The 17,238-nt window shown below is 34.0% G+C and overlaps 1 protein-coding gene across 1 annotated transcript in view; it reads right to left on the reverse strand.

Annotated features, from left to right (window-relative positions):
* The window catches only part of ABCE1 (ATP binding cassette subfamily E member 1), a 37,644-nt gene that overhangs the window by 18,362 nt on the left and 2,044 nt on the right, over positions 1-17,238 (reverse strand). Inside the window, exons 2-10 of the mRNA XM_079921138.1 lie at positions 13,866-13,999; positions 12,774-12,859; positions 10,122-10,219; positions 9,004-9,121; positions 8,504-8,641; positions 8,274-8,343; positions 7,959-8,055; positions 6,948-7,037; positions 2,203-2,324 (exon numbers count right to left, since the gene is read on the reverse strand). Of these exons, the coding sequence (XP_079777264.1) occupies positions 2,203-2,324; positions 6,948-7,037; positions 7,959-8,055; positions 8,274-8,343; positions 8,504-8,641; positions 9,004-9,121; positions 10,122-10,219; positions 12,774-12,859; positions 13,866-13,968 (922 nt within the window). The 5' untranslated portion in view covers positions 13,969-13,999. The remainder of the gene's footprint in view (positions 1-2,202; positions 2,325-6,947; positions 7,038-7,958; positions 8,056-8,273; positions 8,344-8,503; positions 8,642-9,003; positions 9,122-10,121; positions 10,220-12,773; positions 12,860-13,865; positions 14,000-17,238) is intronic.

Here is a 17,238-nt window from a genome sequence, read left to right on the forward strand (position 1 = left end):
CATAAAATAAATTAAAATAGTTTGAGCAATAATTTTTTAAAGATGATTTAAGTTACGAATATTCATTTGCATGGGAGACATAACCATACGTTCAAGTTATGATTTACTGCATTTGTTTTCAGATTAACTTCCCAGGTTTCAAAGAAATTTATAATAACAAACTATTTCATTAACCTTTTTTTTGGCTTCACTGTACAAAAACACCATTATCTAAACAGATTTTAATAACTGAAAGTAAACTAACATACTGTACATGAAAATTCCTCCATGCTGCAGTTGTTAAGAACCACAATGGCAGGTGCACAGAAATGGAAAAGTGGATTATTTGGGAAACAGTGAAAAGATCTGTTTTTAAAGTGTTTACTATTTATAAGAGGACAGTAGGTGAAGTTCCAGAAGGTCTTGAAAGAAAGTCTAAGGATATTATCCATGTCATCTGCAATTAAGAACCACATCTAGGCCTTTTCAGCCTAGAACACAGGTGTTCAACAAATATTTATTGACAGAATAAATAGATGTTTATTCCGCCCAAATTAGCATTTTTATATCTTAAACTATTTAAAAATTACAAATGTGGGGTTAAAAAGATTAAAACCAAAAATTAAATAAAAATACAAACTTGAAGGAAACTTAGTGGCCATTTAGTCCAAGTGCCTAATTCACCAGGTAAGAAAATGAAAGCTCAGAGAAGTGACTGTGGAAAAAACACTAACAAGTCAGCTTTATACATTAATACTGCAATGTCTCTCTTGCCAATTTAAAAATGAGTTCAAGCAAAAATTCCTTTACAGTTCATAAAGAGCTTTTACATATAATGTGTTAATTTCAGTATATTAAAGGAAAGCAGAAAGATTAAGTGCAGTTTGTTACTTGAATTGTTTTAACAGATAGGGTACATTAAAAACCTCACCAGGAACTACTTCTTGGCATAGGCTTTAGACATGGCATCTATAAATGGAATTATGAAAAGTGATTGCCAGGTACCCATGTCATTATCATCAATGCAATTCTAGAACTACTTTAGGCAGAGTAGGCATTCAATAAATACTTGCTAACTGAGGAGAATAAAACATTAATTGCTTCTGATATCATCTCTTAAGACTACTGGAAAGAAAACTGGGAAATCTCACAAATTTTCCCTTAAAATACCTACCTATCTCAAATGTATAGATAGGGACGTGAGAGCAATTCCTTCCCCACATCTTAAACTATTTATACACTTTTTATAAATTAAAAGATACCACTGCCTTTTTATGCAGAGTATGATGCAATATTAATTTCTTTCTCCAAAAGTTTCTTAGGTAACTCAAAAGCAATCTCTTTGAAGAGACAGCTTTAAAAAAAAAAAAAGAGCCTGTTCAACCTAGGGAGCTATAAGGCTACATGAATACTTATTCTTGTAGAATATGGTATTTTTTCAAGATATGGACTAAGTAGTCCTTTTAGGTGTTCTAGATTGCCAGCTTAAGGCATAGCTGGAGAGAAGAAATGTAAAAAAGTAAAAATAGGAATGAGGAAGCAATTAAGAAAGAAATTAAAAGGAAGAAGGTGTATGAGGTAGAGAGTGCACTGATTCTGTTTCAAGAGCCACTTAGTGGTAGGCTAGTTTTTACTTTTGCCTAACTTGCTTAGGGAAGAGACATGGAAAACAGACCAGAGTCCCTCTTTCCTGAAAGTAGAAGGAATAAGTGAAAATACACTTACTAAGCTATTTTATTAGAATTTTAGTCACTTACTAGACTATAATAACTATCTTATTAGACTTTTGTATAGTCTTAGTTTCACAGACTTAGGATACAGATAAATTTGAAACATGAAAACAAGATGAGCACTAAATCAATTTTAAGAGTTTTCCTACTGGTATTGGCCCGTCAAAGATAAAGCTGAACATGACAAGTAGTACAGTGATGCTGCAGAGGCCAAAATATAAAAGAAACTTTTAATGTAGCAAATAAATAGTGAAAGTGATAGAGCATTTTTACCCACAACAAAAACTTCTACAAAAAGACATAGGTTATGTTTAACAACTGATGTATATAACCTTATATATGTATATTCTATTGTGAGATTAAATTCCTTAAGGCCAGAGTTTTGGATAAGTAATATGACAGCAACACTTAACTACTTAGCATCAACAGCAATACATTTTCTAAGCATTAGAGTGAAAGAGAATACAGCATTGTGAAAAGTTTTTCAAGTTACCTTCTCTTACACTAAAAGGCATAGTGACAACACCATAAGCACTTGGTACGCCATATAAACAGCAGATGAAGTCAGAGAGATAGTCTAATACACTTAGATCATGCTCCACCACAATGATATATCTGAAAATCAATATAGATTTTTATTTTAAAATGTAATATAATATATATAATTAAAATATTTAATTATAATGAAAACTTTTACATAGTTTTTTAAAAAACTACAGTGTAAATTTCAGGAAGACAGATATATTTTTAAAAAATTAACCGTAAAGACCATATTAAGCTTAAGTTATAAAACATTTTCTTTAAGACTCATTATCAACGTTCATATTTCAAATTGTTTTCTTAAACTAAAAGAAAAGAGTTAACATGAAATAGTGTATGAATAAATGAAATAAATGTTTTGTTAATAAAATAAACTTTAAAATAAACTTTACAAAGCAGAAACAATTATAATAGATTTAAATCAGACCTATTCTAAACTGTTTATTATGCTCTTCAATTTATGCATTAAACCCTTCTACTTGTCCTGTCTCATGCTAGCTGTAGTAAGGAATGCACAGAGAATACAACAGAATCCTCAACCTGAGAATTTTCACTTCAGCTGTGGAGACAAGGAATAGATATGAAACAATACCAAAAAACACTACGTTAGCAAAATGTTTTTACAGGTAATAAAAATCTAGTGACGGTAAGAAAGAAAATAGGTTAGTGTGTGTACTGGAGCACTTTATAAACGGGATGGGCTATGACATGACTTTTCAAGTGGTAGGAAAAATGTATTGCTAGTATAGAAACTATTAGGCAAATAATAATCATAAAGCTTTTACGCATCTTATTCCTATTCAACTTAGCTCAAGATGTTCAAAAAGCAACGTCCTACAGACACCTAAAATTCTTTTTTTTTTAAACATCTTTATTGGAGTATAATTGCTTTACAATGGTGTGTTAGTTTCTGCTTTATATAAAATTCTAATTTATCAGCTTCCTGTACAAATAAAAACCAGCAATATTTTTATTGATGGAATCACTACTCCCATAAAAAAAAGAATTTTATTTGCAATCATATATTGTTTAAATTGTCAAGCATGTCTAATTCATTCTTTTCTTTCTCTATCTAGATTCTAATTCAGGCTGTCATTTCTATCAATATTGTTATAGGCTTTTAACAAACCTCATTTTCTTCAGGTCCCCAGATGTGGCTCTCAGTTCCAAATGAAACACATAACATCTTCAGACTTTCTTTTAAGACCTTCCAAAACTTTAGCTACTATAGATCTTCCTCAATTTATAAGGTTACACCTGATAAACCCATCGTAATTTGAAAATGCATTTAATATGCCTAATCTAACAAACATCATACTTAGCCTAGCCTACCTGAAATGTGCTCAGAACACTTATATTAGCCTACAGTTGGGCAAAATCACGTAACATAAAGCCTATTTTATAATAAAGTGTTGAGTATCTCATGCAATGTATTGAATACTGTACTGAAAGTGAAAAACAGAATGGTTGTAAGGGTACCAGCTGTTTACCCTCGTGCTCATGTGGCTGACTTGAAGCTGTGGCTTGCTGTCATTGCCCAGCATCAGAAGATAATATCGTACTGCCTATCGCCAGACCGGGAAAATATCAAAATTTGAAGTACAGTTTCTACTGAATGTGTATTGCTTTTACAATATTGTAAAGTCGAATAACTGGTCAACTGAACCACAGCATCTGTATTTCTTTTATTTCATTTATATATAGGACACACTGAAAAATGGCTCTTTGCTTGTTTCCTGAATAATCTACCCTTCTATCCCTGTGTGTCTAAGGGTGGTCTATCATTTCAATGGTCTAACATCCTGCCTAAAATCCTCACTTGCTGAAGTTCTACATAACCCTTTCATGGTTCACCTCCAATTCTACCTCTAGTAGGAACACCCTTCTTAATATGCAAATAAACTTTTGCCCACTGTTGAATGTGGTGAGCATCAATAAAAATGGCAAATCACCCAAGTGGGCCAATATTTATCCTGCCTTGGTATCTTTATTGGCAATGTTCCATTATCTGGAATAATTCTCTGCTTTTTTACCATTAAAATCTTCAAGGCCAAGTATAAGGCAGCATAGTTATTATCTAGTGGCTTTTAATGTGCTTTGAAAAGAAGAAAAAAATAAGTCACACCTCCTGCCTTCCCTACTTTCAAATGGAGCTTATGCAGAAGTCCAAAATGTTAAAAAAGATTTAGGAGAGCCACTCTAATTTTCTGAGGGTTTGGGAAGAAACAATAATCTGCAACATGAGAAATGTATGCTATGAAAATTTACACCCTACACTTAATTTTGGGTTATCTGTTGGTTTTTAATCTTCCTCTCGCATTACTGTTCCCCTCTCTAATCCATCCTCTATTTCTTGTTGTTTATTGGAGGATATGATCTTCAAAATCTTTTTACAGCATTAAAGACTGAATGTATGCCTTGATATGTTGTAGAATTTCAGGATGCAGATATACTTCCTGTAACTTTTTATTATCAGTCTATCACTACAAAGAAATTATTTTGACCCTTTACCTATAAAAATGAGACCCAGCACATCTGAGAAAATCTAACAATCATTTTCTTCTCTTTGTCAATCTAACCTGTTTTGGCATGTTATCCTTTTTACAACTATGGTTACTGCCCTCTCATAACATAGAATGTAGTGATTTGGCTGAATATTGAAATACATGTCCTTTTAGCTTTTTCATTATGGTTAAAGCATTATATAGTATTAAAAAAATTATGTGTAAATGTAGATAATATCTATGATATTCATTTCAGTAAAACAAAGGAATATAAAAATGTTTTATAAAAAGGTATTAGGATTGAGAACTACTGACTTGACTGCTTATGTATTCTTTAATTTACCTTATCCTGAAGTCCCTGAATATTGGGACATTTTATACTCTTACTTCCCCCAAAGAGGCTATCATAATGCCCTGGTCTAAGAATGAAGTGAAAATTATGGCTACGCTTTGGCTCAACTAAGACTGTCTCTTTACCACTGATAGTCCAAGTTTTACTTCAAGGTATGTACATGGATCATTTGCTCCTTGAATCTATGGAGTCAAGTTTTCCAATTCTGGAAAATACCCAGCCATGACCTTTTCATAGCTTTATTTTTCAGACTCCTATTAAGACATATGTAAATCCTCTTCTCATTCTATTCTCTCTTATCCCATTCTCCATGTCTCTGAACCTTCCTTCTGTATTTCAATCTTATTCTCTCTCTGCTGTATTCTGGTAGCTTGCTCAGACCAACTGTTCAAGTTTCTCACACTCTTTTCTGTTGTACCTAACCTGTCTAATCTGTCCATGTCCATGTCATGACTATACTTTTAATTTCTAGATTTGTTTGGGTTTTTTAAATATTTACCTGTTGCTTTTTTGTAGTATCATATTCTTAGTTTTAAATCTTCATGTTTTAAATTATTTTAAATATTATTTTATAGTCTCTTTGAGAATGTCACTCAAAGTTCCTGAAAGTCTAAATCCTGCTGTTTGTTGTGTCTACTGACTCATTTGTAGACAGTTTCCTCCTATCATTTATAACCCTGGGCTTAAAGCTCCTGAGTCTTTACCTGTAGAAATCCTGTGTGACCAGGGTTGAGGGCATATGCTTCCAGAGTGGTTTTATATTTGCTTCATCTAGGTACCACAGAACTAAAGATTCTAGGGCCCTCTTGTTATGTTACTTTCTTAACATGGATGGTTCTTAGACTCCCCTGATCACATAAATTTCAATTCCATATCCATGTGAGCTGCCAGTCCCTAAAGAGATCTGAAGGGGAGCCAGCCCTCCATTTCCAAGGATCTCAGTGAGTGACAGGTATATGTTTCCTTGACATCCTCCTGTGTTTGCTCTTTTGCTGAGAAAGCAGTCGTTTGAGAGTCCTGGCATTTTGTGTGATAATTCAATACAAGGCCTTGCTTCTTGCCCACAAGTGGCTGTTAAAGCTCAAGACTTACTACAGAGACAAGCAACGTCCCCTCAAGAAAGCCATCCTTGTTTTTCCCCTGTAATTTACAGTTCTCTCTTTGGTTTTTTGATCCCTAGGGATTTCTCTTGCTCTGTTGTAAGATCAGCTATGAATTAAATCAGCTACTAAAGAGAGGAATAGAAAAAGCCCTGGGTTCTTGCCATATCACAAATTGGAAACCTAGAAATAACTAGCTTTTCTGACCTTAAAACATCTTCATCTGCAAAATGGGAATACCACCTAAAGATTCTTACTTACAAGTTTACTAAGGCGCAAATGAGATAATGGATATAAAAACTCTGCAAACTACAAAAGCACCCTACAAATACAGGACGTTGTGATTACTTAACAGAAGTTTTTAAGACCTCCCTTGTGTTCAGTAAGACCTGGGAAACCGGAATTACTCTGTTCTAAAATTGTGTGTATGAGTGACATATCCATTTGAGGATCTGGTAAAAGTTAAGGATCTGCTTCCCAGAAATCCATACATATATGCCAAAATTTGCATATCACTACAGAGTATTCTTAGGCTCCCTGGAAACAGGTATGGTAGTAAATGGATCTTGCATTAAGAATCTCTTTTCTAGATAAAGGAAGGTAAGTTCAAGTGATAGCTCCAAAAACCAAGATGGAAAACACACACATATATGTGACATTGATGGTCCCAGTGTTTAAACTTTAGAAATCTGTGAAAGTCCTCAAACAAAACAGCACAGGCATATACCAAATCTGTACTTACCTATCTGGATTTATTAGAGATCGTATAGTAATAGCAGCCTTTAAACGCTGCTTGACATCTAGGTAACTAGAAGGTTCATCAAACATGAAACTATGAAAAAAAAAGCAAACATAATAATTTGAAAGGCAAGTATGATAAAATTCTATCTTGCATGTTATTTTAAAGCACTGAGATATAGTTTCTGATTTAACAACAACAAAAATCCCCTTATAATAATGAGGAGCCCACCCCATAATGGTAAAAATTTCTGTATTCTGTTCAGAAGTAGAAGGAAGAAAATAAATTACGAAAGGCAGGACTGCATATCAAGTCTGGGGAGAGACTCCTAGATTAGGCTAACTTACAAACTGTTATCTCCTCATGAAAAATATTCTGATATATTCCGAAGTAATTCAGAGGGCTCTCTTAATTGGCTAAAGTCGGTTGCACTAAAGCAAACAGAGTTTTTGGAAAGGAGGGCTCTGCCCAGAATTACAGAATACTTTATGGAGAAAAACTAGCCTGCATTGGATGCCAGAGTAGAAGTATGGAAAAAGACGAGAGCAAAAACTATCTGGGAGAAGAGAGGCATTAAAAGGTAGAAAGGAAACTCGCCTTTTTCACTTCCTTCTTCTCTCTCACATGGCAAGCCACCCTGATTTAGGATAACCTAAAAAACCTGATTTTCCACTTGAGCTATGGAAAACCTTGCCAGCCTGGTAGGAGAGCTTCATCTTAAAAAAATGTCCTTCTTATGTATAAAGAGAGTTTACAAAATAAACAGCTGACTTCAGATTAAAGAGCTCCAGAACCCATATGTTGTAAGGTACTTACCTAAATGAATTTTTTACCCCTGATGGAATAACAGGGAAATGGGCAATGGATGCACAATTGCTTCAACATCTGACCTCAAAGTTAAAACATTAGATACTCTTCCTATTAATTTCTCTCAAACCACTGCTCTATTAGCAGCATTATAAACAAAAACTCTAAAGTAGGGATAAGATTTACAAAAAGTATAAAGTAACCTACATATCAGCTTTCTGTATACAAACGACAGCACAGGCAAATCTCTGCAACTCTCCTCCTGAAAGATCTTCAACATTGCGTTCTTTTAGATGGGTTAAATCTACAAAGAACATAGAGGCATTGTGTTCAATATTATTTTATTTTACCTCTTCAAGGTAAAATGTATATTGCAAGTCATTCTCTGTTTGAATGTTTCTGTTGAAAATACGACAACTACTAGAGATTTTTCCATTTATTTCAGTAATCCATATAAAGATACCTATCTTCATGAGTTAAGTTCAGGGCCTATTAAAACACATACACAAAATAAACACTTACCGAGCTGCTGACATACAATTGCTTGTGTCTTTGTTTCATCTTTTCGGTCCAAAATACACCCCACTGTCCCCTGCCATAATATATCAGAAATAGAATTATTTTCCTTCAATACTAAAATTCCCTCACTATTAAAAAGAGTCACAAAATAAAACAAGTTTACTTTGATTTATCTTTTATATGTCCACCAATATCTGTAATATCCACTAAATTTCTCCTAAAAAGCAACTGACCTTTGCAGCCTTGGGAATCTGGTCTACATACTGAGGTTTGATAATGGCTTTTAGGTCATCTTCAAGAATCTTGGTAAAGTAATTCTGCAATTCAGATCCACGGAAGTAAGTCAAAATTTCTTGCCAATCAGGTGGGTCCTAGAAATATATGTATAATTACCTGAATTTAATAATACAGTTGCAAAGAGGATGAATGTTATACAAAATAGAACACATATCCAAACAGAATACCTCTGCTTCTAAGATAATATTAGAGGTGGATTTAATTTCAAATCAAGAAAACACCAACTCATAACAGTTTACGAAAGCTCAGAATTATCAGTTAAGCAGCATTAACAGATTTTACCTAAAAAGGAGTTTCATTTATAGTTTCTCAGCATTAATTCCACAAATAATCTTGAAAATAAGAACATTAAAAAATAAAATCACACATACTCTCTCCTTCATAGCCTCATAAAACTGAACCAAGATATTCATTTTTATAAGGTGGTAATACATACATCATATTTTCCAAGGTTTGGCTTTTGCTTTCCTGCTAAAATTTTTAAAGCAGTTGACTTTCCAATACCATTAGTTCCAACTAATCCCAAAACTTCACCTGGACGAGGAATGGGCAACCTGTCATAAGTGTACAAAAATAATAAGACAATTCAGACTTATGTAGAAAAAGTGACGTAATACCAGAATGATGTACTTTAATGCGCTTGCACTCCACACACATTCATCAATAAGACAAAAGAGATATATGCCAGGTATTACTGGCTATTAGGAAAAAACAGCAGCCAAGATTAACTTAAACTGTTGTTAGGAATGCATCCATGACTAATATACTCCAAATTTTATTTATTCAACTTTCACTCAAAGTCTATTCTAAAGTAACAATTTTTCTTTCCAGGTAAGGCTCAGTTTTAATGTATAATAAAATGGTTTGGTAGAAAATTGCACAGCAGGTGCAACCTCACACTGTCTTTCTTTTTTTTGGCCTGCCATTTACTTACAAGGAGAGACGTGCCACATCAACCAGAAATATTCCACTCATTCTCCCTGCTGCAGTAGGCCCCTTAAAGCTGGCAGGTTGAGAAATACCCTTTTATTAGTTAAATCTAGACTCCTAGATTCAAAATATTAGTGTTCAGCAGATTAAAAACCTCAAAGAATGCGTCATTAACAATATATGTCGAAGTCCAGAGTAATATTCTCTGCAGATTACGAGATTAATAGATAAATAAAATCAAGATGAGTTCCCTTAAAAGTATTCTGGGGATAAGGATATTATTAACAACAGTGATTCTCACCCCCAACTGTATATTAGAATCACTGGGAGCCTTTTCAACTTACTAAGTCCAGACTGTACATCCAGAGATAAGATGTAATTCAACTGGGCTGAAATTACCTGGGCATTAGTAGTTTTAAAAAGACCCTCAGGTAATTCTAATGTTAGCTAGAATGAACCACTGACATATACAGTATGATTCTGCATGATGTTATAATACTGTATTTTGCTTTAGTGGATGTAAAAGTTAATACCACTTTTTTTCCATTTTTGTTATTTCTCTGAAGATTCCAAATGGATTTACTCTTGACTGAAATAAAGAAGAATGTTGACTTGGAAATATACCTGTGAAGCTTGAAGGCGTTGGCACAGTATCGATGTGTTGTTTCTTTTTCCAAGTTGCTTGGTAAATTGACAATTGATAAGGCACCAAAGGGGCACTTCTGTTATTTAAAGAATTAGTTTTCTGTTAATTCTTAGAAATATAGGCATGACTAAAATGAACAGATGAAGAAATTTTTATAATTTATCTTCCAAAAGTGGGAGTTTCACATAGACGTAAAATATTGTTTCATTTCCTATCCTTTGCTTAAAAAAGTTAAGTTCCTTGAAGGCAAGAATCATATCTAATAATTCTGCATTCCCCCTAGTGACTGGTATAATCCTGGACATTTAATATGTTTAATACTTACTGCAAAACCTTACAGAACTGGAGGCTTTTGTATGAGAAGGTTAAGAGCAAGATAAAACACGGTTATTGAGCATACAGTTCCATATTCAGTCAATGAGAAACGCCTTCCCTTTATCTTCTTCCTGTCTCTGTATGCTTCCATTTCTACCTTGTAAAGTCCTTTAAGGTCATGGATTGTACCTTTCTTGGTCTACTTACGTCCCAACAACAGCTAGCATAGTATTTGCACAGAGCAAGGACTAACGTCTTTCCATTGTGATTTGTAACCATCCCATATGAAAAAAATACTTCATATTCCAACTGAGAAAATTCACATAAAAAACCTCATAGAAAAACTTATTCAAACAATAAGTGACTATCAATCAGATAAATGCCCAAGGAACAAGAATGGCAAGAACTGGAAGGTGATTTAAGAGTGGTAACGTGGCTAGAAAAATTTCTCAGCGGTACAGATGACTATAAAGGTACAACCAAAGAGTATAACCTCAGATTAGAAATCTGTTCAGCAGAACTGTTCAGTGAGCTCAGGGGACTAATTCAAGTCTCTGTATATAAAGATTTCAGGGAATTCCCATTTCCTAAGTTACAAGAACATAGAGGTTTAAAAAACAACACTCTCTGTTTGTTTTCTAGCAAAATAATCACCAACCTCTAAAAAAAATTAATTCTTTACACGAGATTTTTTCTGCAAACGGAATTACCTCCATTTACAGAATCCTCTATTACTCCATCAACGTACATAAAATGCTTACAGGCTGCAAGTAATTTAAACTTCTCTTAATCTACAAAGAAAAAAATAGCCACATTGCTCATATATGTGGTGCATTACAAGTATCTTAGTGTTCAGGGGGTATACACTACCCGCCCCCCACAAACAATTCATCACATCAGTTTCTTTTCAGCCATTGAAGTGCATACCCCAAATTCTGGAATCTCATTTTTTTATAGCAGTGAGGAAAGAAAATAAAATCGAATATATTGTTCAAAATAAGATTTCCACCACCCAAAACACTGGCAGGCAAATAATAAAAGATTAGTAAGTATTTGCTGGAAGAAATATCTCCTGCTTATATTTTAAAAACAAGAAAAAACGCTTTCAGGTACCAAGTCTGGTACTTCTGGATACTTAACCGAGGATTCAGAAACCAATGTAAAATACACAAACCTTATTAGAAAAAATAACAGATGGTATCCATATTTTGGGAAATCTCCTTTCTAAAATATATTATCTGTAAATAAAAATAACTAATTTAAGAACTTTATACACTGGCTCCTAAATATCTTTTATGAACTAAAGTTGGAAATCCATCATTCTTTAGTAAAATACCCTATTCAAACCATTCAGTATAACAAAAACTGAGGTATCTTGAAAAATTACACTATTGGGATAAATCCAACAATAGAAGAATGTATAACACAGCAAAAGCAGTACTTAAGGATTAGGTTAAATTAAAAAAATTTTTGGCTGTGTCCATTTTTATTTAAAAGTGTGAATTTAGGGGCTTCCCTGGTGGCGCAGTGGTTGAGAGTCCACCTGCCGATGCAGGGGACACAAGTTCATGCCCCGGTCCAGGAAGATCCCACATGCTGTGGAGCAGCTGGGCCCGTGAGCCATGGCCGCTGAGCCTGCATGTCCGGAGCCTGTGCTCCACAACAGGAGAGGCCACAACAGTAAGAGGCCCGTGTACCGCAAAAAAAAAAAAAAGTGTGAATTTTAAATTAAACACAGGGACTTCCCTGGTGGCGCAGTGGTTAAGACTCTGCGCTCCCAATGCAGGAGGCCCAGGTTCGTTCCCTGGCCAGGGAACCGGACCCCACGTGCATGCCACAACTAAGAGTTTGCATGCCACAACTAAGGAGCCCTCGAGCCACAACTAAGACCCGGCACAGCCAAATAAATAAATGAAATAAATAAATTTAAAAAATAAAATTAAACACAGACTTGAAAAAAATGTATGTAATGTGACTCATATTTTTTATATTTCAAAAAAGTTCTGGTAAAGACTTGGAGAATGTCCGTCTCATAAAAGGGTGAAAAAAAATTAATTTTGGTTGGAAATGGCTTTACGAAGTTGCATACAGCAAAAATAACTTTTATTATTATTTTTTAAGGATAACTGTTAAGTGGGGTGATTAATTAATTGAAAAAGCAATAATAATATTGATATAAGAACACTATTTTTCTGAATTTGTATTCTTTATTCAATGTTTTATATTTGGCTCTAAAAATAGTTATAATGTACTCAGAAGTTTTAGATTTCATTTTTAGGTTACAAATTTGATCCAATAAATAAAATATCACTTACTTTAATACAAATACCACAACCAATACAAAGTGTTTCAGAAATCCACGCTATTTTGCTCTGGGGGACAACCTCTATGCATAATTTTCCTGGCAAAGGAAAAGATAGAATTAAGTCATTTCTTCTGATGTTCTAATTTTCTGAACACTGTTATTTCGGCAATTCTGGTTCCAAATTTCCATATAGAATCAAGTTTTCAAAAAGAAAGGCCACAGAAAGAAATATAAATCAGTGCTTTGGATAGATTACTGAACTTAACTACTTATATGAATACTGTTGTCAGGCAAGGCAGAGATGACTCTAATATGCTTATTTGTTTAATCTACTACGGGAAGAAAATATGCTAATAAAAATACAGCAGATCCTAAAACAGCTTTACTTTTAAGCTGACTGACCTGAATATATAATCCATAAAATATGCCTTGAAAATGGTAATGTACACCAGATAAGGGAATGAAATACATTAGCTAAATCAGGGAAGCTCCCCAAAGGTATGTGGACATCTAATACACAAACAAAATTAAACCTGGCATTAGGGATATTAATAATGGAATTTCTGAATAGCACGGTAGACTGTAACATATGACATCTAAATTTCCTTTTAAGATTTAGTAAGCTTATACCTCACTAGTATATTTAAAGTAAAAATTATTTTGTTTAGCCCTTAAAGACGACCAACAAGTCATCAATTCTGAATGGTCGTAAATTTATTTACTCTTGAAAATATAGCAAAACTTCATGAATAGTCATTCATATTAAGCTTTTTTTTTTTTTTTTAAGGAGAATACTATCAAATATCAATACAAACATCTTGGCAGTCCTTTCTTCATGACTTAAAGTAACCATAGGATTTTGTAGGACAGTAAGAATCTCAGTAATTTGAACTCTGGTTTGATTTTGTATTCAATGAACTTAAACAGGATCATTTAGTCACAAAGCATTAAAAGAAATTTAGAACAAAATCTGGTCTTATTTTTACATTTTAAAGAAACTAACGGGGGAGAAAAGTATATACTAAAGCCTATAGAACCATAAAGACAGTGTATTCCTTTTAAAACCTTCTCTTATCCTTAAATGATCCACAGAACAGCTTACCCATTCGAACCACAGGGCAACTCTTTTTGCACTCCTGCCGACACTTCTTAGGTTTACATTTGTCATGGTTGACAATAGCAATTCTTGTTAATTTATCCGCCATAATTCTAAGGAAGTAACAATATCCAGTTCCTCTATTAAAGAAAAATTAACAAAATTATGGCATAGTCAATGCAATTAGTTAAGAGAAATAAGTCACAGGCATAAAAAGTTAGACAGGAGGAGATAAGTTATCACTATATTCAGATATTAATACCTGGAACTAGTTTAAAAAAAACTAGTAAAAGCAATAAAATAATTTGGTAAGGCTGGAAAAACAAAATTTTACATATAGTCCATTCATCAGAAGATTTATATAATGAAGGAAAAAATACCACTTTCAACAGTCAGAAAAAAGAAAAGATCTAGGGATCAACTTAACAAGATATATATACACATGTGCAGAAACTTTCAAAATACCACTGAAAGACACAAAAGACCTGAACAAGTAGAATGACATGCTGTCTCAGTTTTCACAATAAAGAATAGTCAATATCAGAGATTTCAACCTTCCCTGAATTTATATATTTAATCCAATCTCAAGGAGAGAAAAAAAAAAAAAACTGAATCAGACAAATCAAATCTAAAGCTCTTATACAAAAAGAAAAGTAGTAATAGCCAGGAAAATGGAAAAGAGCAAGGGGGAAGAGGGAACCTACACTTGACATATGAAAAAAATGATATAAGGCCTCAGAAATTGATGCTGATACCAGTGTATGAACACAGACCAATGAAACAGAATAGTAAGACTTGACATGAAAACATACATATGATAAAGGTGTTTACTTCCTCCCTCAAACTAAGCATCACTTCATGGCTTAGCCATCTGACTACAATGCACTACTGATGGAAATGGCAAATAATTATTAAGGGTGTAACCATCATGTTGGTCAACTGGAAAAAGTAAAAACTGCTTTACCTGGGAATTTACAATATGGCCATGATGAATTTTATGTTAACGGCACTGAAATGAAAAGGAGACCAAGTAACTATATGTATATACTCACTTTTGGAGCTTTTTAAAGTCTTGATATTTAACAGCACCATCAATTATGTAGTTGAGGTCAAAGTTAACTTAATCTTTTATAATATTGGACTTAGTGATTGACATTAATTTTCTTAGAATGTGATTAAAGTAAGTAATTCGAAAAAGTGCCTTACTACTCCAGTTTATTCCAATATGTAATGAAAGAACCTGAAGCCAAAAGATTATTGACCAACAAAGACATTCTGTTGGCTTTTTCTATCAATGACTGTGATCCTCTATCTAGATTTTTCTTGACAGACTGCTTCCTCTTATAGAACTCTCCAGTCCTTCTCATAACCCCTCAATATCATTAGGCTTGGAGGGGAATAAAAGATCTTGCTCCTCAGTACCGCTCCCAGACGATTCTCTCTCCTCACTAAAAACAGCCACTTTTGCCTCTTAGGTCATCCACCCGCTTTAGTCATTTACCGACCATCAGATCACTCCCTCCCATTCTTTGAAATTTCGGCCCTTAGCTAATGTTCACTCTAACAACTCTTGTCATAACTCTTGGTGATTTTAATATATTCATAGATGATCCTTCTATTAACAGCCTGTCATCTCAGTTCATTAACCTCTCTCCTCTAGTGATCTTGTCTTTCACCCTACCATAGCCACTCATTCCTTTGGTCAAATCCTTCACCTTGTCATTACAAATAACTGCGTTTTTTCCATAACCTACCTTTCAAATACCCCATTCTCCAACCACCATCCCTATCTTTTCAGTTCACCTCTCTCATACACAACAATCCAACAACCCCTTGAACTCCCCCATTCCTCAGACCTAACATTATCTCTCAATTCTACCACATTTCCACTGTCCTTCAGCCTTTTGTATCTTTGTATCTCTGTACCCACCTAAAATTCCGTTGTCAATCACTTACACCCTCATCTATAATCCTGGTTAATCACAACTCTTCACCTGCACACATGCAGCAGAAAATGGGAAGAGAAAAAACAAAACCATGCTGACTAGTATCATCTCAAGTGAAACTATGCCAACCAGCAACCATACTATATGTATTTCCATAGCTAAGTCCCTTTGCAAACTAAAAGATATCTGCTAAGGAGAATGTTCCAACAATTCTCTCTCATGTCTTTCACATCACCAACTATTCTTTCTACTGGCTTATTCCCATCAGCATTCAAACACTACATTATCTGACCCCATCTTCCTCCATTGCTTCATTTCTCCTTCCTTTTATAGTGAGACTATGTAAAAGAGTTGCCTATAGTCAGTGTTTCAAATTTCTTTCTAGGTATTTTCTCTGGAATCCATTCCAGCCTTTAGTGCCCATCATTCTATCAAAACAACTTGTCAGGTTATCACTGTTTTTCACATGGCTAAAGCAAATGGTTGTCAATCTTTGCTTCAGGGTCTTGGCCTTTCTGCTCCCTCTGCCTATAATGCTATTTCCCCTAGTGAGTCACATGGCTCACTCCTTCAAGTCTTTAATGTTTATTCTCAATGAGCCTTCTCTAGCTATATTACCAAAAAATATAAAACTCTCTTGTTTTATTCTTCTCCTTAGCTCATATATGTTTCATATATATGTGTATATATGGTATATGTACACGTTTACTGTGTGTATGTGTATATATATATATATATATATATATATGCATTTATATATTCTCTCTCTACACACAGACAATATTTTTCCCTCTCCAAGCAGAAGGTACTCCATCATGAGTGCAGGAATTTTTGTCTGTCTGTTTATCCCAGTGGCTGGACCAGTGCCTACCACATAGTAGGAGCTCAAACATTTCCACTGAATGAAATGAGAAAATGAATTTGGACATAGTAAATCATTTTCCTGTAGGTTATAACAACTTCAGGAGTCCTGCAAGTTACCAATATTTTACAGTGACAGTTATCCACTAAAGTATATTATTGGAAAAAAAAATCACCCAAAAGGTAACTAAAATTTTATGTAATAAACAGTTACGCTGATAGGTTCACTTTACCCCTTTATAACCTTTAGAAATTGGTCCAGGCAGGCCTCCTAAAGATTAGAATAAGAAGAAAATAAATGACTTTTGAACTGCTACAAAAAAGCTATCATTCTGGAAGTGCCAACTCCCTAGAAACTGAAGACTCTTTAGTTAGCTATTAAAATAAAACTGGACACCATATTAATTATGGTGAATGAGCATGATGAATTCCCCTATAGGGGATAAATCTTCATTGATTTATCAATGAAACTGCTTACGTTAAAGTTTATTTCTGCCAAACTACTAAAATGTTTCATCTACTATTTCAAACCATTTAAAAAACCAAATGACTATAAAAGGTGATTTTTATAA

This window comes from Stenella coeruleoalba, assembly GCF_951394435.1.
Source record: "Stenella coeruleoalba genome assembly, chromosome: 4".
NCBI lineage: Eukaryota > Metazoa > Chordata > Mammalia > Artiodactyla > Delphinidae > Stenella > Stenella coeruleoalba.